The following is a 23,737-nucleotide window of genomic DNA, read 5'->3' as shown; positions in this document are numbered from 1 at the left end:
CAGTGTCATGTCACTCTTATGTAGACATACCTTCAAGTAAAGTGTAACTCACTTTTCATCCAAAGTGACTAACATACAGTAACTGCCTTGCACAACAGTAGATGCTGGGAATTAGACCCACAACTTTTAGGTCACTGCCAGCTCCTTAACCACTACACCACCACCGCCCAGTCATTAGAAAGCAATCATTAGAGCCCCCTTAAAAGGTAGCATGCTGGGATATAGAAGCACACACAGGGCGGACACATAGGGTCCATGAAGAACAGTATAAAATATGACAAAAAGTTTTGAAAAACTCCAATAGGCTGGTTGAACCCTGCCTCAACTTCCGGGGTATTTGAATTTCGCCTGGCAGCTAAGGCTGGAAACCAGCAGATCTATCTCCGCTGTTTTACTGCCAGAACCTTTGGCTCCAATCAGAAATGGCCATACTCTAGTCCTGGCACGCTATTGGCCGGTGACGTGACGATAACGAAATTTAAGCGACGCGAAGTGCAGTAGAAACAAAGCGTGGCCTCCCCAGACTATTGTTCAATCTAAAAGATTGAGCTTAGTCTGGTGATAGCCAGGCTAGAGATCCAAGGCACTCTTCTTCAAAAATATAGAAAGCCTTTATTTAACTGGATATTTCATGATTGAACATGTGTGTAGCTACATTTAAAGTAGCATACAAAATTGTGTAAATTAATTGGAATAATGATGATTTCTGAGTCTGAATCTGTTTAAAAAAAAAAAAAAAAAAAAACATTACAATATTCTGTAGTATAATCATTTGAAGTCAGAATGGCTTAAATGTGTTTCTGAATTTTAACGTAGCAACCGTTTCTTTTCCCTTTCTCAAAAAATATGGCTTTTGTCGGGGTTGGGTGGGTGTGGTGACAAGAATGTCTTGCCATATAAACATTAAAACAATGGGTTCAGCTTTATTGAAGTAGGTCTACCCAATGGTTTATCCTCTTCCGGACAGTTGATTAGAAAGGGATAGGTAACCAAAAATTCCATGTCTCTGTTTTGTTGGTCCTGATATGGCCCGTCCCTATAGAAACACAAACAGAAGCTGTGTGGCGTAACATGCTGTAAAGGCATAAATCTGGCAGTGTGGCACCAGTGATGACACACAGGATGGGTGACAGGTAGAATTTACGGGCATGTTAGCCAAAGTACCCATAATGCAACAATATCCAATTGCAAGCTAACATCCTACTACAATCAAATTTGCCATAGAATGATAACTAAAATAGTTAAAGTTGCTTGTCCTGAAGGATTTTTTTAAAACTCATCTGGGTAGTATAGTCTACTCTACTCATTGCTGTTACCACGTTACCAAGTGTTGAATTCACATATTCTGGTAAAACTTTCTTTAGCAAACACATGTCAGCATTAACACATAACTAATTTGTGTAGTACTCAATGAGGTCTGTAATAATTGTTATTATTACACATGATTGGGTCTTTATTTAACAATATCTTATTCTACGTAAATTATTCTTGGTGAATCCTGAATACGCCATGTCTCCATGACTCCATCTATAATCAATCAAAATAGAAAATCTATAGCCTTCTAATACATTGTCTTAATATGTCATTTAATGTCATCATCATTAGCCACTGTAAGTCACATATTCAGACAGTGAATTAGGAGCCTATAAACCTTCTATTTTGATTTACCAAGAATACATTACCTATTGATTAAGAATAATAAATAAACCTAATAAATGTGCAATGGTGTTTAGCTACAAACCTTGTTGAGCACTAACATCTAGCACTAATATCTAGGCTACACATATTAGACATGTATTAATGGCTAACCTGTGTTTGATAAAACAAAGTGTTAACCATATTTATTTCGGGCCTTTTAGGAGTTTGTTGGGATGCCAAAATATTGAATTTCCCATTAATTGTTCTTTATCCAATCAATGTCCATCAAGTTTTCTGATGGAACCTTCTCAACCAAAAACCTGCATTGGTCAAGTAAACTGCCTCGCCAAGTCTACTTCTTTTTTAAGATGACCAACTAGTTTGATTCAATTGACTCTTTTTTCTAACTGCAGTGTAGGAGAGACCGTTGTAGATGTGGAGCCTATATTTCAAGTCAGTCAAAGACCAGACTGCTCTGACAGCTTGTTCTCCCCACAGCCTAACCGTAGATTTGAAAAGCGTTCGGTCCGCTTAGATCGAAGCAGGACAAATAAACCAGTCCAGAGAATATATTAGACTTCTGATTTGCCTGTGGCATAGCCTTGCAGGTTTAGGTCCAGAGACATAGTTAGGCAACTTAGTTGCGTGCATGCTGATTCGTTTAATAAGTAAACAAACATAGTCTCTGATTTTAAGAATACGCATTTGCTTTATCTTACAGGAAACACAAAAGATGCTTCAATGAACGTTGTTTCGGGGAAAGGCTAGGTGTCTGGCAGAAAGGGAGGATGCTGAATCATTTGCGGGTGAGCGTTTACGCGGAGGTGTGGCTAGTAACTTATCTTTAGGGTTTTCCAAGGCTATAAAGACCACTCACCGAGGACTTCGCGCAATACCCTCACTCCCCGCGTCTTGTGGATCCTACTTTACCAGAAGTCGGCTGTTATTGCACACAAGCACAGATTGTTAACTAGTCTAATTTAGTATCGCCTGTGTTATAAATTAATAGCAATGAAGACGTTGGCAAAAGTTCTGATGGTGTGCTGGCTGGTTGCGGCAGTGGTGCAAGGTAAGCTCATTTCAGCCTTTGATTTCGGTCGTGTTAAGTTTGGGTAGCTTATGTAACCGAATGGTTACGGTGGTCTGCAGTTAAACTTATATTTCTTACTACTTCTATTAGTAACAATAACCTAAACTATGATTAAATTAACCTAATAATAGCCCATAGGCGTTATCTTAGCAGTCAAATAGTTTAATTGCGATGGTCTGTTTGAAATCATTCTCTTGAAAGGACTACCTAGGGGCCTATTCGTAATTAATTCACTAGAACTAGACCCTGTAATCTTAATTGGGAAAAGATGCTTAATGAAGACGGCTACAATAAAGAGACACCATGTGATCCCCGACATTTTTATGGCCCCGAGCCGCGGATCCATCCAGTGGAGCAATGGTTGCACTTACCCAAATAGATGGCGTCAAACAAGGAAGCAGAATGTTATCAATCTCCATGTCTCTTTGTCATCATGTTGAATTATTGAGCCATTTGATGTGTGTTTCGTGCTTTGTCAGAGTCGTGGTTATATTTTAAACGCGGGACAGGTTTATCTGCTTACCTGACCTCTGGGGTTAACGTGGGAGTTAATTTTTCACCCCTCTTGATTAGCTGTTGGAGCAGAACTGAATTGTGGGTGTCTGACCTCGTCCGTTGTTGGAGTCAGTGATGTATTGGCCTTAGTTTGTTTTCTAATGTTGTCTAAGGCCTCATTTACAAAGTGTAGGGTCATAAAGGGTCGCCTATGGCCTTGAGTTGCATTCCAGGTGCCTTGATAGAGTGGATGGGTAGGCCTAGTATAGCATAGCTTCACTGCTTATTGAGTAGCCAATGCTCTAGGATGATACAAGTAGGGTGACCAGATGTCCCCGGTTTCAGGGGACAGTCCCTGTTTTTGGTTACCTGTCCCCGGGAAAATACAGAAAAGCTACCGTTTTCTTTAAGAGAAAACATGTATCAATCAGATTGATAGTCAAACTGAAAATGTCCCCATTTTCCCCACATTTTAGGGATTATGTCCCCGGTTTTGGTCTTGGACATCTGGTCACCTTAGATACAAGCTAAGATGAATAACTTTTCTGTATATTTTGTCTTTGTTATTAATGAAATCCAGTTAATGTTGAAAACAAATTCAACTCACTTTGATGTGAATGTAACTTGCGGTCGACTATGAACGGGCACTGCAGGAAGGTGAGAACTAGCACACCTGTGACAGGTCACTGTTAGATTTCTCTCTCTCTCTCTCTCTCTATGTCTGTGTGTGTGTGTGTGTGGGAGGGAGAGAGAGATTGCTGCTCTTGTTTTGGAGCAGTTGTGGTCGGCACTCTTCAGCACTTGTGGTCAAAATCTCACGTCTAGGCTCTGAGACTGCAGGTACTGATATGGTATACAGTCCATTGTCAGAACTATATGGTCATGCACATTAAAACATACAGTTTTCCCCCTCTGGTAGATGGTAGCATACACACGACACACACACAGCGGTTCACATAACAGGCATTGCAGCAGCCAAGGCCAGTGTAGCCTACTTTAGTCGACGCGTCTTTTTTTTTTTTTAAGTGTGTTTCCTTCAGAATGGTTATCTTTAAGCCTGTGTCCCGGGAGTGAAGTACTATCTAACAAGTTCACAAAAGAGCTTCTGCAGCATTACATCTGGTGCATCGGACGAGAGAGAGGACCGTGCAGATATACTAAAAGTAAAAAATTCGGAGCAGCACAGATGTACTATTAGCTAGATTTTTAATTTTAATCAAAAGGGCCTAACGTTCTGAGGATGGAAGATGCATGAAGCATCGAAACGTAAGTCCCTTTTGTGCACCAATAGTACATCTGTGCTGCTCCGAGTTTTTACTTTTAGACTATCTCACAAGTATTCGAACAGAACTCTCCGGAACAGCACCGCTTGATGGGCCGCATGCTATTCCAGGAATGTGTCCTAATCCCCTCCTGAGTAAGCAGATGTTTCCACGGTAACCCAGAAGTGTGGTGGCCGAACCTTTGTTCGCGTATGTCCCTGGACCCCCTGTGACTCAGCAAGAAAGACAGAGAAAGAGTGTGTGTGTGTGTGTGTGTCTTCTAAAAGACTGCTCAGGAGTTTGCCGCGGCTGTCTTGGATCAATATATCTGATAATGGTGATGATAGTAACAAGCCTGGGTAGAGAGGGTAAGGACCCCCCAACACTCACACACACACACACACACACACACACACACACACACACACTGATTCGGTATAGAGAGCACTTGAGGGAAAACCTTGTGAAAACTCACACGGTTCCCCTCATGAAAGAAATGTGCCTGATATATTTGACCAAAGAAGTGAATCCCTCTCCACTCCGTACTGGTTGTTGCATGTGTTTGTGATACCTCAAGACAAGTGTGTTTTAGTGACTGTTTTTCCCATATCAGTTGTCACCTGGAGGAGAGCAACAGGGGCCTTGCTGTGGCACTCTAAATTGGACCCATTGTGTGGTGCGGGGATTGGGGTTGCCCTCTGTGCATGGACATACGAGCTCTCACCAGCTCTCCCTCTCTTTCCCCGCTCTCTGCCACTTGTCTCTTTCTCTCTCTCTTTCTCCTCTCTCTTTCCCCCTCTCTCTGCCTCTTGTCTCTTTCTCCCTCTCTTTCTCTCTTGCTTTCTGCTCTTCCCCTGCTCTCTCTGCCTCTTGTCTCTTTCTCCCTCTCTTTCTCTCCTGCTTTCTTCTCTTTCCCCCTCTCTCTGCCTCTTGTCTCTTTCTCCCTCTCTTTCTCTCTTGCTTTCTTCTCTTTCCCCCTCTCTCTGCCTTTTGTCTCTTTCTCCCTCTCTTTCTCTCTTGCTTTCTTCTTTCCCCCTCTCCCTGCCTCTTGTCTCTTTCTCCTCTCTCTGCATCTTGTCTCTTTCTCTCTTGCCTTCTTCTCTTTCCCCCTCTCTCTGCCTCTTTCTCCCTCTTTTTCTCTCTTGCCTTTTTCTCTCTTTCCCTCTCTCTGTCGTGCCTGATTGTCATTCTCTCCCTCTCTCTTTCTATCCACTCTATCTTGTTCTCCCTTTATGCCTCTCTCTCTCTCTCTCTATCCCTTTATCTCGCTGTTTCTCTCTCTTTGGCTATCCCCCCTCCCCACACACACACAAACAAGCACTTATTCAGTGGTTTACCAGAGCAGTATTACAAAGGGACCATCCAGGTGAAGGAGCTCAAGGGGGGGGGGTGTGTGTGTGTGTGTGTGTGTGTGTGTGTGTGTGTGTGTGTGTGTGTGTGTGTGTGTGTGTGTGTGTGTGTGTGTGTGTGTGTGTGTGTGTGTGTGTGTGTGTGTGTGTGTGTGTGTGTGTGTGTGTGTGTGTGTGTGTGTGTGTGTGTGAGAGAGAGAGAGAGAGAGAGAGAGAGAGAGAGAGAGAGAGAGAGAGAGAGAGAGAGAGAGAGAGAGAGAGAGAGAGAGAGAGAGAGAGAGAGAGAGTGTGTGTGTGTCTAACTTGACTGCAGCTGGGCAACGGCTTGGAAGATGGAGAACAGGTGGTGATGATCGCGAGGGAGTTCATTGTTATTTAAACAAACAAAAATAGTAAATAAAACAATCCAACCCCCCCTGAAACAGTGTGGGCTGCAGACAGGAAGCAGGAGTCTTTTCCTGGTAGTCTAGTCTGTCACTTTTGATATCGGACACTAAGTGCTTGGAAAGGGAAGCTGGGCGGGTGGAGCTTGGAGGGTGGGGAGGCGATGCGATTAGCTGTAGCGACGCACAGTGAAACTGAGTGTGTATTGTGTGTACAGTCTCAGAGACTTTTGTTTGATTTGCTATAGAGCAGCACAACGAGGTTCACGGGAGGATTTGGCAAATAAGGAAAGAAACGGTCAACTGTTGGTGTACCAACGGTGTGCAATTGAATTTCTGTAATGGAGTTATTGTTTGCCGATTAAATGTTTTAGAACCATCAGAACTTTTGGAAATAGTTGAGAACAATTCCTCACGGCTCAGAGATCTTAATACTGTATGTGTATTAAACACAGGTGTCTTAAGATGGCACCTACACACGTATGTCCTGATCAAACTGAGAACTAGCTACTATTATTAACGTCATGCCCTTTTGCTCTTGCCTGGTGTTAATTCATGCGTATTGTACACTGTTCTTGTTAAAGCAACACTAAAGCACTTTTCCTCTGTCACACACATGCTGTTTGTTTGTCCTGCAAATAACCATGTCCAAAGGCAAGGAAGAGTATGCTGCATGATTTTATGAAAGTATGATGTATTGCGACATCGAAGCAAGTCAAATTGGTAGTTTCTTATGTCTCGTTCCATTGAACTACAGATACGCTACCCGATCTGATAAACTTACAGAGTGTGGTTACAGCCGATAGAGGGCCGTGAAACAAATGCAGAAGTGCCGTTCACCCTGTTACGAGTTGATGAACCACTGAAATGATTTTGGAAACATTGTTTTAAGATACAAAAACTCTTTAGTGTTGGTTTAAATGAGTGCCATAAAGCAGCCTATTTATGATTTCAATAGTTTTCAATAATATGGTTTCACTGTTTACTATGCGCTCACAAGGGCAAAGAGCAACACAGAGAGACAGACAGACCAGCGCTAGACTAGATTTCACTCTTGGCTGACTTTTACCGGCAGACATGTTTGTTTTCCTCCCAGGGGTGAGCAAGGTGTAGAGCATTACCAGCACCTTTCAATGAGTCACACGTCATTACATCCTGGCTGGTGTCCTGCAGCCCTCGAACCTGTCCACGAGCCCCCCCCCCACACCTCTCTCACACACACACACACACACACACACAGATTGGTATAGAGAGCACTTGAGGGAAAACCTTGTGAAAACCTCACACGGTTCCCCTCATGAAATAAATGTGTCTGATATACAGTATTTTACCAAAAAAAGTGAATCCCTCTATCCCTCTACCCTAGAACCTGTCCACGAGCCCTGTTATACGAGGAAGCGGTTATGGCCCGTGAAGCATGAAGGGTGGTTAAGCACAGACTGTGAATACGGTAGTTGGAGCAAGTGGGCCAGATTACTTAAACTAGTGGGATCATTGCAGGTCAGATTTTCAATGTTAACATGCAAAGTTGATTAAAGGGGTAGGTTGAAGAAGCAGAGGAAGATGATGATGATTCAGTGATACACTCTGGGGGCATGAATATGGGGGCTCATGTCACATGCCCCCAGAGTGTAGCACTGTAGCTGCCTGGCAGCTTTCGTACCGTCAGTCGTCGGTGACCTTGAGAAACATGTAAATCACCGGAATTCTGCTTTAAGGGTGGAGCACATGGAAAATCTTGATAGGCAAAGACTTTTCACTGAGCAGATATTGATAATCTAGAGAGTACCTATCTGAAACACCTTTGAACCAGTCCCCACCCAAGACACTCCCAACCTCCCGAACACTAGTTACACCCAGCATTGATTTGCTCCAGGAGTACTAATGGGATACATCATAGAGTTGGGCCATCAGTGTCAACACACCTCATCTGACTCAGCTTTTATGGTGACTCTGTGATAGTATAAGAAGAGTAGCTGTGTGCACATCCCACCTTGCAGGTGCAGAACAAATGGAGAGTAACTATGGAAGGAATGTAATGTCCGCAACACTGATAAATTGCTCCCGGTTTATAAACAGTGTTGCGGACTCTGTGATAGTAACCAGCACACACACTGTTCCCTCTCCTCCTTTCCCCAGTGTATCGAAAACCTCTCGTTACCACCTGGTAGACTTGCGTACTAGTTAGCTAGTTACTTTATGTTAGCCAAGCATTAAGCAAGATGGTCTTTCTTTCACGTGTGTGTGTGTGTGTGTGTGTGTGTGTGTGTGTGTGTGTGTGTGTTTGCACAGTTGTTTATGTATGTGTGTGTGTGTGTGTGTGTGAGAGAGAGAGAGAGAGAGAGAGAGAGAGAGAGAGTGTGAGTGTGTGTGTGTTTGTGCACCTGTGTGTGTGTGGTAAGAATAGAGAAGAGGGATTTGGCAGGGTTTTCCAGCCTGGTAGCTTTTGAAGCTTTAGTGCCCCCATGAAGTGGGCTTCTCTTTGTGCGGGGAGCGTTTGCTTTTGTCTGGCCTCTCCACTCTCTCCACCTGCGGGGTGCTGCTCAGTCACGACTCACGACGCACCAAGAGATTGGAGTGGCAAGACAAGGCTGGTCGAAGTACACAAAGCACATCGAGACAGACTGTCAGCAAGGACGTCGTCGACAGAGGGAGCAATAGAGTGAGGCAGTAGAAGAGAGGGGAGGAGAAAGGGAGGAGGAGGAGGAGGAAGGGAGTGGATAAACAAGAAGGCACATACACAAGAGCAAAAGTGGAGGAGGGGTTATCAGTGTTGATATGGAGTGGACGTCATCCAACTTTTTAGTGACAAAGATTAATCTTTGACTTGTTAGAGTAACATTCTGATACTTTCCCATGTTTTTTGAGAGGCTTTGCAGGTCAAAGTCCTCTTGATTGTGACACAGGTGAATTAATAAAATCTCAGTTAGGGATACATTTTTTACTTTTAAAAAAAAAGAAAAAAGAAAGTCACTCATTTTCCAAATGAACAGTGAAAATAACAGGTGAACTACTTTTATTGTATGGTTCATGGTCCAAAGTTACAGAGTACGAAGCACTGGGTTGCCCAATCCATATCTTGGCCCAGGAATATGAACAACTTTCCCTCAGATCAGCAAGAAAGGTTTAATTCACCAAGTCACCGATACTTGTTACATACTGTTCCCCAATAGGCCTAAGCAAGAATCTTTGCTTCTCTCCACTCAGTCAAAACGGAACATGTGCCACAATTTCCACATGTTTTTGGACGAGCTTGTTTCCTCTACAGTTTGTATCCTCTTCTGGTTTCACTGACAGCAGTGATTTCCTTTGTTTTCCCCGGGTATAAGCTATGCAGACCTTGTCTGAGAAACCCAAACCAAGTGACGTTAGGAGAGACTGGTTTCTCTTCCAGTAGCATATGTGTCTCTTGTTTCTACCCATGGGGAATCTTTCATTGTGTCATTCATGGCCAGAGCTCTCTGGCTTTGTGTAGGTAACCCTAGGGAAAGCTATTCAGTGGTCTGACCCCAACGCTGTCCTCTATTGGTTAAAATGGCCTCTCTGTGAATAGGCAGTGCCAAATGAGGTCAAATGTAGTAGGGGTTTACAAAGCCAAATATGCTTATTGTTGTAGCAAGGCTGTTGTGTCTTGATTGGATTATTTCCTCTTGTGGTTTTTAGAAACTGTCTGGGGCCTTCATCAAATTTAGTTGAACTCTTTATACTTGTATGTCATGGCCATGCGTTACTGCTCTACTAAAGCATAGAACCCATAGCCAGACATATGTAAAAGCTGAAGTAGCCAGCAACAGTTGGACCATTTGAGTATGACCTCACTTGGGTGGATGAAGCATGTCTGGGTTCCATGAAGCTGAATGGCTTATTCCTCTTTGGATTGCACCCCTTCCCTTCTTGGTACACATACTCACTCTTTTTTTCTCCCTCTCTCTCTCTTTCTCTCTCTCTCTCTCTCTCACTCTCTCTCTCCCTCCCTCCCTCTCTCTCTCAATCACACACACACACACACACACACACACACACACACACACACACACACACACACACACACACACACACACACACACACACACACACACACACACACACATCCGGGACTGTGTTTGAGCAGGACTTAAAAAGTACACCGGGATTTCAACAAAAACATTAACACAATGTAAATGAATTATTTATAAGTCAGACTTAAGACAATACTTTGAAGAGGTTTTGTGTGTGCATGAAATACGTTTTAGATAATTAGAGCTAAAAAGAAAATTAAGAATTATAGAAAATGTTAATCGTCTTATTTAAACATGCATGAGATTGAAGCCTAAGGAAAGAGAGAGGGCTTCTGTGTCTTGCCACTCCTGCTACTGTGTACCTTGTCCTCTCCTATCACATCCCCTTGCTCCCTTGTTCCAGTGTCTTTGGGAGAATAAGCAGCTGCCAGTGAGATAAGAAAAGATATAGGCCTACTAAAGTCTTGGCCTACTAAACGAACGGCAGCAAAAACTGCTGCCGATCATCTCAAAGTGTTCAGAGAGATAGAATGAGTCTAGAAAATAGGCCTACAGATAGTAAAATGTTTAAAATGTTACATAAGATAAATTGCCGTTAAGTGCTATAGCATGAAACAAGCTAATGTGAGTTTCTGAGACTCAACGGACCGGTTGAAATGCATTGTTGTTTTTGTCATGTATGATATATGATTTTAGTAAGTTCAAACCAACCATTTATTGCCAGGTACCACTCCGGATACCAGTACTCTGGATCCTCTGAGTTCCAGTTCACCAACCCCTGATTCTACAAGTTCACTAAGTCCTGATGCTTCAAGTCCGCCAACCCCCGATGCTTCAAGTTCGCCAACCCCTGAGGCTTCAAGTTCGCCAACCCCCGATGCTTCAAGTCCGCCAACTCCCGATGCTTCAAGTCCGCCAACCCCCGAAGCTACAAGTCCGCCAACTTCTGATGCTACAAGTCCACCAAGCCCTGATGCTACAAGTCCACCAAGCCCTGATGCTACAAGTCCACCAAGCCCAGATGCTACAAGTCCACCAAGCCCTGATGCTACAAGTCCACCAAGCCCTGATGCTACAAGTCCACCAAGCCCTGATGCTACAAGTCTGCCATCCCCTGATGCTACAAGTTCCAGTCCAGTTGATGGAGCTACATCTCCTAGCACTTCAGCTCCAGACACAGTGTCTCCTAACACGGCTGAAACCTCTCCTAACACGGCTGAAACCTCATCTCCTGACGTCTCAACCCCACCTCCCACCACTGCACGTCCTGGTATGCTGATGTACTACACAGATATGCATGTTGACTTTACACTGGTTCCACCTGCACATATTCAAAAATGAAAACATTCCTCAACATCAACTTTTTTCATTATCTTCTTTTTTAAAGATGAATTGTTTTCTCCGTCCTGTCGTAGATCCCTGCCTGTCAAACTCCTGCCCAGAGGACAGTCGGTGTGAGCCACGGTTTGACAGCTATGTGTGTGTGTGTCTCACTGGACTGGTGCTACAGGACAATACCTGCAAAAAAGGTAAGCGTGTGTTGTGTACAGGTAACATAGGGAGATGGTGGTCCAGTGGTTAGAGATCTGGGCGTTCACATGGAACACCTGAAAGGTCAAGGGGCTGCCATCACTACATTGAAAGGTTGTCTGCTGTAGCAACTAAGACAAGTATTAATATTAAGTTTTATATTAATGATGGAGACATTTATTTATTCATTTTCAGAAATTAAATGTCATTCTTTCCTTACATTTTCTCCTTGACTGCTATATTGCAGCAAATGTCTTTCCTGCTGACATACGGATAATTAGAGAGTTTACCGAAGCCATGAAAGATAAGACTTCTGAAGAATTCAAAAAGAACTCTGATGAGATAGTGGCTGAGGTAAGTCTAACCCATTGGATATGCAAGACAGTTATTTACAACCTCTATAAAATATCTCTCAGATGTTTTAGAAAATAAACAACGATGGTAACCCCTGCTTTGATGTATTTTTCAAATAGTTCCCTTAATTGTATACATTGTGTTAATATATAAAGGCAAAGGCCATGGGATGATCGATTAAACATTTTTGTTGGTGGAGGGAAACATCACATATGAATGCATGTATGATGAGAAAATGCCCTATGTTGTCCCTCTGGCACTAAACCATCTGTCTTTAAAATTATAGCTCCAGAAAACACTTACTACTACAGATGGATACATCACCTCCACTGTTCTCAGTCTCAGGTGGGCCATCTTATTTATGTATCAATTATCATTTATTATCAGTTATTGTCAGTTCAATTGACAAGTTGAAAGGAATTGACTGTGTTGTTATACATTTGTTGTTATTGTTAATCCTCATGGGGTAGTTCAACATTGCTGCTCTCAAAACATCTATGAAATGACAGACATGAGCAAGAGCCAACACCCAATAAATCAGTCAGTCAAGCACATTGGCGATCAAATTAGCCTGTATTTTACAATGTCATGTCTTGGAGACATTATTTTATCAGTGCATTGTTATGATGAGCCAGTACAGCCAGGGTGCTTGTACTGTAGGTCTGGATAAGATGTGTCATCTTATATGCCAGAACAAATTGAATTGGTGAATTGGAAGGGCATCTCAGTTATGTACAGGCAAGAACAAAGAAATATACATAGGTCAGACATCTTCAGGTCATCTACTCTAGGCGTTTGTCTTAATTTACTGCCTTTTGGACTCAGCACAGGCAGAGTCGTCACTGAGGTAGAGAATGGTTGAAACTAAAATGACACAAAAGCAGAGCTGCAACTAACAGTTATCAGTCATCAGTGATCTTTATGTATTTATGCTGTTTGTTGCTTGCACCTGTACGGCACTGTGGTCATGTAAAAACGGTATTATTTATATGTGCCTTATAAATACATTTTACTTACTTACCTACCAGTTATTTCAATCATCATTTGATTAATCTGTTGATTACTTTCTGTAATGGATTAGTTGATTTGGTTTATAAAATGGCAAAACATTACAATCAGTTTACTGTTTTAGTGTAGATTTAATAATAAAAAAAGAAACATCCAGATATGGAGGAGAACTGAGACACAAAGCTGGAAGACATGGATCAAATCTGCACCCCTTCTGCTGTTTTAAAGTCACTGGCCTGCCGGGGCTTACATTATTGTTATTATTGGAATTTAGTTGTCTCTTACTGTAACCTGCTGCCGTTTTGTCTTTCAGGAACGGCAGTGTGATTGCTGATGTGCAGAACATCTACAATTCTGAATCCAGTATCACGGCTGAAGAAGTTAAGGTGGCATTCCACAAAGCTGCAGAGTGTCCTGACTGTTTATTCGCAGGAGCGACTCTGAGCGGTAAGTGGTGTTCACCAAAGGGGGTGTGGGCTTGCTTTGCCTCAAAGTATTCAGGTATTATAAATACATAAATATTGAGGGACTCTTATGGAAAACTCAACAATGATCAAGTTACTTTTTTTAAAGAGGAACTCTGGTTTCGGTTTCGTTTTTCGTTTTCGCTCGTTTTATGCTTGCATTTTCTCTGCAGAGCTTCCCCGACAGCTTTAGCGTGTATATTTATACATGTATAGGCTATATTTAAATATATAAATTGCAAGCGTGGTTCTTCGTCTCAGACTTCCAGATGTAAACAAGGAGCGATCGTCTCCTGCAGAAAGTTGCATAGGGTCTCTTTAAGAATACAAATATAACTTTAAAGTGATAATGATAGCTGTAAAAAATGAACGACTGATGCTAATGGCAACACAGTTTGTGCTTTGATCCTTTGCTTCATGTCAGGGTCCTGATTGCCATGTGGGAACCTATGCTACGATAATGAACAACAGACAATACATTATCCCTTGATTCCCTTACATATTAACTTCTGTTTTCGGAGATATCATCAACCCAAATAGATGTGAGGCACTTAAAAGGGTGCAGTGTAGCCTCTATATCTGGCAAAGACAAACTCTTGACTAACCCAGGGAATTGAATAATAATAAAAAAAATAAAAAAATAAAAAAATGTATAAATCCCCCAGAAACTTTGGATTTAAAAAAACAAGAATACACTACTGATGCATACTTCAATACACAGTCACCGAAATAATTGATGTTAGGCAAGGTGAGGTAAGTTCATAGCACAGCAAACAATGGTAAACCAGAGTACTTTACACAGTAAATGAGCAGAAAAGGGAGAAGGAGATGTACTTGTAACACTAGAAAAATTAGAAACATTTATACATTTTCATCAATTTAAAAAACAAAACCTGAATTATTTGTGAAGCCTTTACTGAGTGTTACTGTAATATCAGGAAGATGGGGATGTGGAGGCTGAACTATATGAATAGGGTCACTGATTTTATTAGAACCATCTGCATTTGTATCACAGTGGATGACAGTATAAGAAGAGTTACCTTCTAAAGTCTTACTTTAAACAAGACCAAACACCTACAGTATGAAAGCAATTCCTCTCTCTCTCTTTGTCTTCTCTCTCTCTCTCTCTCTCTTTCTCTCTCTCTCTCTGTCTTCTCCAGACACTAAGCTGTGCGCTGCACCTGATGCCTGTGACCTCCTCTCCACCACCTGCTCTGAAGCAGACGGAAAGCTGAGCTGTGATTGCAAGTCGGGCTACGTGAAAACCAACTTCACTGACCGCTCTTGCTCAGGTAAGTGTGTGCGGCATAGTAATTAACGTAGAGTCGATACGGTTGTTGTATTTGGTCATGTAATGTTATATGAAGATAACATGTGTGGCAGAAAATATATATATATTTTGACAGAAAGTAACTTGCACAACATTTCCTCTTCTAAACACAAAGCACATGATTGAACACACAAACAAAAGTGGTTCAGAAAGCCTTTTTGGTGGTGTGCAAATAGCAGAATCCAGAATATTCTCCATGCTTAGGGGATTTCAAATATTATTTGATTCTCTTGAAAACAAATTTGCTTCATCTCTGTTTGCAGTCTGTCCATCTGGATTTGAGGCCAAGGACAATGAATGTGTTAGGTAAGACTTAAGATTTTACTTGCTGCTATAGTTTTAAAGGTATACTATGCAGGATTGGCGATTTCATCGCCGGTTTCGCTTTCATTTTCGCTCGTTTTATGCTTGCATATTTCTCTGCAGAGCTTCCCCTACAGCTTTAGCGTGTATATCTGACAAAACTCCTCAATCGGTCAGTCTGCCGTGCCTTTTCATGAGACTTTACATAACACTTCCTGGAGTAGAGCATGGGTGCGTGCCCGGTGTCTCCTGAAGTTGCAAGTGTGGTTTTACCGTTACAGACCACTAGAGCGGCCAAAAAAACCACCGTTCGACCGGTAATGACTCATTTAATCATATAACGGTATGGAACGAATTGATTAACTGAAAAACGTTGCATAGTATACCTTTAAAGTAATTGCTAAATGTCTATATTATGATGTCCTGTGTCTTTTTAATAGCCTTGTTCCTTGTGTAAACACTCTTGTCCTGTTGCATTGCTGTTTTGCAGCTGCTCCTTTGGCTACTCTGGAGTGAACTGCCAAGAAAGTAAGTTAACACCAACTACTGTATACCCAGCTCCAGTGGGTTTAAATGTCACAGTGTGTATAGGATTGTGTGTGTACAGTATGTGCATTTTAAGTGTCTGTGTGAGCGTCTGAGTGCATATGTTATTTTATATATACTTTACCTTGCATGTTCTCCATGGGACCTTTCTCATGTACATCAGTGTGCAGCATGTATGCCTGAAACTAATGAGTGTGTTTTGTTTGTAGGTTATATGCTAGCTGTGGTAGTGGTATCCTGTGTGCTGGGTGGACTTCTGCTTATCCTCATCATAGTCCTCATTGTTATCTGTTGCAAGTAAGATAAGAGCTAACAAAGTACTGAAAAAAACACTTAACAATAATTGATCTATACACACATATATATAGATACAGTATGGATATATATATATATATATATATATATATAATTTAATTAACTTACACTATATGTGAAGAGCATTCACTCACCATCATTATCTCATTTTTGACAAAAGTGGCTTTTAGAGGCTTTTGCATCTGAACTCTTCATATATATATATCAGTGGCGGCTGGTGGTTATAAAAATAAGGGAGGAAGGAAGGTGCACTTGATCAGTGTTAGTGGCAAATGTGAGGTTGTGATGGTATTGGTGGCATATGTGAACAATAGAGTATGTAGGCCGCCTACCCAGACATTTAAACCACCGTTATGCACTTGAGCAAGGCACTTAACCTCAAATTGCTCCAGGGACAATGATCTTTGTTATATAATTGACATATGTAAGTCACTTTGGATAAAAGTGTCTGCTAAATTAATAAATACAAATGTTAACACTTTGAGGCAGCTAGCTATACCTTGAGAAGTTTTTCATCTAACTAAAAACATCTATGCAAAAGTGGCACATATGGTTATATTCAAGAGATCCTCCAAAATAATTATATGAGAGTAAAGTGGATGTAATGAAATTACTTTTTATAATAATTCAGTGTAAACACAACTATTTAAAAAACAATTTTCAAAGGTTAAAGGTCAAAGGTATAAAAATACACTATAAATATATATCGAGCTAAGACTTTTGAAGTTTAAACCTTGAAAACAATGGTGTTGGCTCCATATAAGTAAAAAGAACATTCAAAAATGTTATGTAGTTTTACTACAAATTGGAAAAAAGTCAGACTAATGGGTCACTTAGTGCGTGTCTCTTTCAAATGCAAATTACTGTAAGTTGAATGGGCTTTTTGGATGGGCCTGCTGCAGGTGAGAGGACTGAAATCCTAGGGTTTTCTTTTATTGTTTTTACAAAGTGCCATTGATACATTCTCTTTTAACTAGTTGATTAAAGGTTTATGGTGTCACTTATATGTTTCTAGGACAAAAAAATAGCAAAGATTGACATGTGTGTTTGGAACAGTTTTTCAAATCCCCAGGGAGGGATTTAGACTCCAGAGGGTTAATCAATCTAGTTCTGGGAAGTCAGGAAAAATAAACGTTTTGGATATTGCCGAAATGAGATCGTTTTGCATGGTTTTAGACATGCCTGTAAATAGTGACGAATTGTTGTCTGAATCAGCCCCTCGTCATGCCCCCTGAAAGACAGTTTTGTTGCCCTATCCTGGCTATCCAAATATCTGTCCACGTTCGTGACTTCCCTAGCAGCAGGGGCGGTTCTAGGGGCGGGGCCACAGGGGCCCTGGCCCCTACTGAAATCTGATTGGCCCCCGAAGTGCCCCTGTTCCATTAATCGCCGATGAAAGAGCAACCGGAGTCTTTTTAACGCACACATTAAAAACGCACACATTTTCTTTGTTACATTGCTCCGCTATTATTAGTCACAGCGAGATGAGACTTATATTGCAGGAAAGAGCAGAACCGGGGCTTTCCAACGATACTAGACACTTGTCTGTACGATCAAGTATGAAAATAAAATAAAATCATGAAGTTAAATCAAAGTATATCATATTTACAGTCTGCTCTGCGTTCACCGGCGCATCCAGAACTCTCGCTTGAATTACTCGCGGACCACGCATCGCACAGACATGACACGCATATCAAATGAAAGAGGAGAAGCAGAGCTTTGCATTGATACCAAATACATCGATAATTTCGTATTATAAAATCAGACGAAGTTACAAACAAATAATAATGTCATATAGCTAAATGGCTACCTTTACTCTCGTTTGATTTCCTCGTGAAACCGCTATCAAAAAGATATGGCACGCATGTCAGATGAAAGAGGAGAGCTAGAGCTATCCACAGATACCAAATACAACCTTCTAGGCCATAAAACAGACGAAGTGACAGCAAAATAATAACTTCATTTAGCTCCACTTACCTCGTGTTTTTGTGTGGCATAATAGCCTATGTTCATAATCCAATGTTATCATGTGTTTCTCTTTGACAAGTCACGTTCATAACACGGTTTTGAGATCCTAGCAAACTCCTGTATGGTATCCAATTCAAGACTCATATTGCATCCAAATTTGTTTGTCAAATAAACACTTTTTGCCTTTACTGTGTTCATTGCAATGCAGTAAAACAAATATTATAGAGAATCATCATCTGTGCACGTCATGTGTGCTATCGCAAACAAGTCATGTCAGATCAGCTAGTGTCACAAATATGGAGAGATCAGCTAGTGTCACAAATATGGAGAGAAAGTCATTTTTTTCATCACTAAATAAAAATTGCCATTTATTTCTGGAAGGCACACACCACATATTTCTGTAAATTGCTCAGCCCCAAAGTATACCTCCATCATGGTTCTTATATTGCCATTTTCAGGACAGTCAGGCCTACACAACCATGCAAGTCATGTTGAGCTGTCAGCTTGCTGTGGTGAGATAGCCTACACGTCAAAATGTAAGAATTTGTATAGTACGCAAATTTGTATTATTTAAAAATCTAAATCAAATCAATGCAAGTATTTATACATGATATTGTGGCAGATCTGGACTGTGCTGAAAAAAGCAATATGTAGCATGTGTGAATGGCACTTACAATGACCAGAATAAATGCTTCTAACTAGAGGTAGTGAAAATGCCCTTAAAACAGCTTAGGGCTCATATTAAACGAGTGGCTGCTCTGCTCAGTTGCAGCAAATAAATAAGTAGCCTATAAGGGTAAGAGTAGCCTATGTGTATCAGATCAAGAGAGTGCTGGATAGGATAGAAAAAAGTGACCACACTCCTTGAGTTTGTTGCTTTTCTGGAGTCTTTCAAAGAGATGTTCCATGAGCTTTTCAGGCTTGCTGTAATGTGTGTGTGTGGGGGGGGGGGGGTGTCTATTGTTGTATGCAGTGTACCCTTTATGCATAGTAGCCTATAGATAAGAGTATAAGGGTAAGAGTATGTGTATCAGATCAAGAGAGTGCTGGATAGGATAGAAAAAAGTGACCACGCTCCTTGAGTTTGTTGCTTTTCTGGAGTCTTTCAAAGAGATGTTCCATGAGCTTTTCAGGCTTGGCAGTATTGCTGTAGTAATGTGTGTTTGTGTGTGTGTGTGTGTGTGTGTGTGTGTGTGTGTGTGTGTGTGTGTGTGTGTGTGTGTGTGTGTGGTCTATGCATTGTTGTATGCAGTGTACCCTTTATGCATAGTATAAATAAGAGTATAAGGGTAAGAGTATGTGCGTGTGGTGTGTTGCATTCAATGAGTTCTATGCATTGTGTCCTTTACGCACAGTATAAATAAATGAGAAAACTTGAACTGAATAAATAATTTTCTGTGCTTGGATGTACCCTGTACTCGGCCCCTGAATGTAACATCTGGCCCCTTAATGGCCCATGTTACAGAAAAATCCTAGAACCGCCACTGCCTAGCAGGCAAGGCCAGCAGTATAGCCGACTGTTTTCTGTGCTACCAGTTAGCCACGAGTATTTGTCATACCATGTAGCATTCACTACACTAGATTTAGCATTACCATCTTTTTTTGGAATATGGATTTTTGGAACTGGTCTTCCTGCTGCTTTGATCCTAATCTTTGCACTGTAATTGAATGTGTAAAATGTTTGTTCAGTAAAAACATGGACAGCGTCCTCTGATGCCATTGTAGTCTTTATTTCACGAGCAATTAGCAATGTAAAACAAGCCTCCCGTTCAACACATTATTCTTCTCGTTGTGGACGCAGATCACGGTCTTGCACGGTGTAATCCAGAGGAGCTAGCTGCTTATTGGTTCACCGTTGGCGCTAAATTCCAGAGCCTCTGGCTAGACCCGCCCACTCCAACGGAGGAGCTTCCTCCCTTGCCCATTGAAAACGACGGGGTTCACGAGCCGCGGGGGTCTGAGAAGTTTATAATGGACTTCAATGAGGGGTCTGAGGAGGAAGCTCCTCCGTACAGTAATTTTGAATTGCGATAGGGGGTGCTGTTGGCATTTTGACCTAGGAGAACGATTTTAGCTCATTCAACGTGTCCAAATAGTAATATTAAGAATAATTTATCAGATAAATTAAAAAAATAAAAATAAAAAAAAATCCCTGAAGTTTTAGGGAGGTTGTTCCTCCCTTTCCTCAATGGAGGAGCCTCCTCTGATATATATACAGTATATATATATATTACATACTGTATATATACTATAGCTTTAATATGCATATACATTTATACAGTATAGATTACAGTAGTATATACCTATTTGGAACAATGTTTTTTATGTTTGAATACAGCACACAACATAACAGTCATGAAAGTCATATGCACTAAAGATGATAAAGATTGTATAAAACCTTAACCTTGTCATGACCACCGTGAGATGCATGAGACACATTTCCGACAGCATTTTGTGTTCTTTTCCTCGACAGGAAGTCAAAGAAAAGCTCCCATGCTAAGAATAGTCCCTACGTGGACATTGACTTCAGGAACAAAGCGGTTCCCAAGATCCCTCGAGCCAACGCCAACAGCAAGGGCTGGGAACCGACCAACCTGGAGCTGGTGGAGAGCGGCAGCACCCGCGCCCTGGTCCTGTCTGATCGCCAAAGCAACGGAATGGTAAACAACTCAGCATCAGCCCCCGGCGGCCATTTTGAGATATCAACAATCAACAACATGTAACAATCGAGCAACGCTTGTTACATGTTATTGCCAGGAAATTATTTTTCTATTTGATCATTGGCTTGTTCAAAAGTCTTCATTGGAGTCTTATCTTTGTAAGGTTTATCTTGATGTTGTTAAATTTAAATTGAGGCCGAGTTCTAAGGTTCTCCAATATCTTAAAAATGCAACTAAAAAGACAGCCAGAAGGTTTCTCTCAAAACCTTACTCAACAGAAGTCAAACATTTCAACAGTTTTTAGTATGTATTATTCACATCAGTTGCAGGAGAATTCCGGCAATTTTTCACTTAAATCGAGGACTCTAGGTCACCAAGTCGCTGCAACCAACAGCTACGTAGAGCTACCAGGCACGAGCCCCCATGTTCTTGCCCCAGAGTCTAGAAATGTAGCTGCTTCGCTGTGTCTGCAGCACCTTGAGCTATACTGTAGGTAGAACCGATTGATTTTGTTTTCGTACCAACAGTACTCTGTGATCTCGAGAAACGGAGATCTATGTGAAAGCTCGCCAGAATTTTCCTTTAAACCTGTCAGTCTGTCCATGTGCAGTGGCAGTAATTATTCACCTCATTACTCAAGTATTCTGTGAAATTAACTAATTCTGTGTTCTATTCACAGAAGAACTTCGGTAACCAGACTGGCATTGCGTACCGGACACACGGTCACGTAAACCCCTATTTTCAGAGTAATGAGGGGCACTAACGGAGAATACTGGAAAGGATCCTGCAATTATGGACTCCAGAGGTTGTGCACCATTCTGAACGGAATTTATTCCAAGTCAGCTATTTCAAGAATTTCAACTGAAACAAAGAGACAAACAGGACAATATATTTTTGATGCTGGGATAAAGGAGTTTTTTTTTATTCAATTTAATTTGTACATATCCATATTGTCACACAAACATCACATGCACATGACAAATGTTTTTCCTTTCAACACAGAATCCTCAAAGTGCCTTACCTTAAAATTTTTTTATTTATTGTTTTTTTACCCTCACTGCATGCTATGTTGGATTGTGTATTCACTGTCATAAGATGGACAACTTGATGAATCACAGCGTGCACACAATAGCAACATAACAGTAACTAGATGAAGGACCATGTTGTTGGGCATCGCTTTCAGAGTGGTTTCAGAGTACTTTCAGAGTGGTTGTGTGAACAATAGAAACTCTGACAGCCAACCAGAGTCCATCTCATTTTAAAGGCATGACATTGAAACGGAATGAATGATATCCATGAAAAGGTTTCTGTCAGTTATCTCTGGCACTGTGAATAGGCTTGTACACTTGGATTAAAATAATTCCTCTGAATTGTAAACTCAGTTGTTTGCATTCTGTCATTCTAGTTTATATCCCTCCCTATATGACACGCCTTAGATTACAAGTTCCAACCTTTTTTTTTTTTTAATTTTCTATTTTCTGTGAACAGTGAAATCAGATAGATTGAACCGTTAAATCCATCTGATTTAAAATGCTCCTATTTATGAATGTGTGTTTTTGGTGTTGAAGTACAGTGGGCTGGTACCCAGTTATGATTAATGGGATTCACAAAGGTTCCTTGCAACCAGGTTTGTAGCATGTGATTTTCCTGCTCATCGATGACTTTAACAACAGTTGTAGCTTTGAGCCTTTGAGAAGTTGTCCTTCTCTTTTTCACAACTTTTCATGATGTTTTCCAGGAGTCTGTGCCAAGTTCTGTAAATATGACATATAGAGATGGAAAAAGAAGAGATGTACAGTATACTGTGGAATACGGCTTTAACTGTGTTATGCTTATTATAAACAATATGGGTGATATTGAAATAAAAAAAAGACAAATCAACAATTTATGGCTAACGTACCATTTAGTGCATTTTTTGTCCCCCCCCCCCACACACACACTTTCTCTCTCTCTCACACACACACATTTACCAGGGGAGAGTGTAGCAAGAGACCTTGAGTCAGAGAGAGAGCTACAGAGATGAGTTATCAGACGTTGCTGAAGGCAAGCAGTCGACGTGTGGACGTGGAGTCCTAGGGCAGGGCAGTCAGGCCAGTTAGCCTACCCCAGGGTCTTGGCTAACCATGTTGGTCATAGGTAGGCCCCCTGTGGTTGTAGAAGACTGGTCTAATTTTTCCAAATGCGCACTTGGCTATCACGTCTGATGCTCCATTGATTATGATGAAAGTTAATCGTTAATTGCTAATTGCTAAGCGAACAGAATGCCTCAGTTGCGTGCCTGAGCAGATATGGTGGAGATGATCAGAGAAGAAGGTTGTACAGTTCTGTGGAAGGTGGTGAAATGTGCTCATTTGTATGCAATGTTATTGGCCAGAGTGTATTCATAGGTGCATGAATGGAACGAACAACGAAAGATTGAATTTCCCCTTGGGGATCAATAAAGTATCTATCCATCTATCTAGATCCAGGTTTCTCACCGGCCAGTCACTTTCCGAAGGAAAAGAGAATACCAGCAAAGAGATGGAGAACGTTATGGGGCCAGTGGATTACAGCGACCCAGCAAAGGTGACTTCAATTAGCAATTAGCAATGAGCAAACCCCCCCCCCCAAAAAAAAAAAAAAAAAAAATCACAGGCTATAGGGCTGAGAATAAGGTCTTTATTAAAATTACTAATAGAAACACAGAAAAACATGACTTGAGGATTAACACAATATATCAAAACAATATATCAAGTCACTGATAGGTTTCTCCAAATTCACATATTAAAAATGCAAAGCTTCAAATTAGAAGCCGCCTATTGGGGCCATTTCAACAAAAAATCTAACTTTTTTGTTGATTGCTACAGTATGTGCTTCTCTATGGCCAGCAGGAGGTCAGACAGCCGCTCTTGACCATACTGACTTCTGAGCCTTGGTTCGACCTTCTTCAGCTTTGAAAAAGAATGTTCTACCGTTGCAGTGGATAAAGAGTGGCATATATTTTGAGAAATTTGAATAGTGTGGGTAATAGGATGTTAGCATTGTTTTCCTTGAATACTTCGAGA

The 23,737-nt window shown here is 41.2% G+C and overlaps 1 protein-coding gene across 1 annotated transcript; it reads left to right on the top strand.

Moving 5' to 3' along the window:
* Positions 1-2,545: 2,545 nt before the first annotated feature.
* Positions 2,546-22,571, top strand: LOC134070157 (mucin-13-like). The gene is made up of 12 exons (XM_062526412.1): positions 2,546-2,707; positions 10,940-11,485; positions 11,631-11,744; positions 11,993-12,099; positions 12,386-12,444; positions 13,421-13,554; positions 14,732-14,863; positions 15,165-15,207; positions 15,695-15,732; positions 15,960-16,047; positions 20,507-20,693; positions 21,373-22,571. Exons 1-12 carry the CDS (start codon positions 2,650-2,652, stop codon positions 21,454-21,456), a joined length of 1,590 nt encoding a protein of 529 aa, XP_062382396.1. The 5' UTR covers positions 2,546-2,649; the 3' UTR covers positions 21,457-22,571.
* Positions 22,572-23,737: the final 1,166 nt, after the last annotated feature.

This window comes from Sardina pilchardus, chromosome 22, assembly GCF_963854185.1.
Source record: "Sardina pilchardus chromosome 22, fSarPil1.1, whole genome shotgun sequence".
Classification (NCBI taxonomy): Eukaryota; Metazoa; Chordata; class Actinopteri; order Clupeiformes; family Clupeidae; genus Sardina; species Sardina pilchardus.
This window is presented reverse-complemented; position numbering and strand designations above follow the sequence as displayed.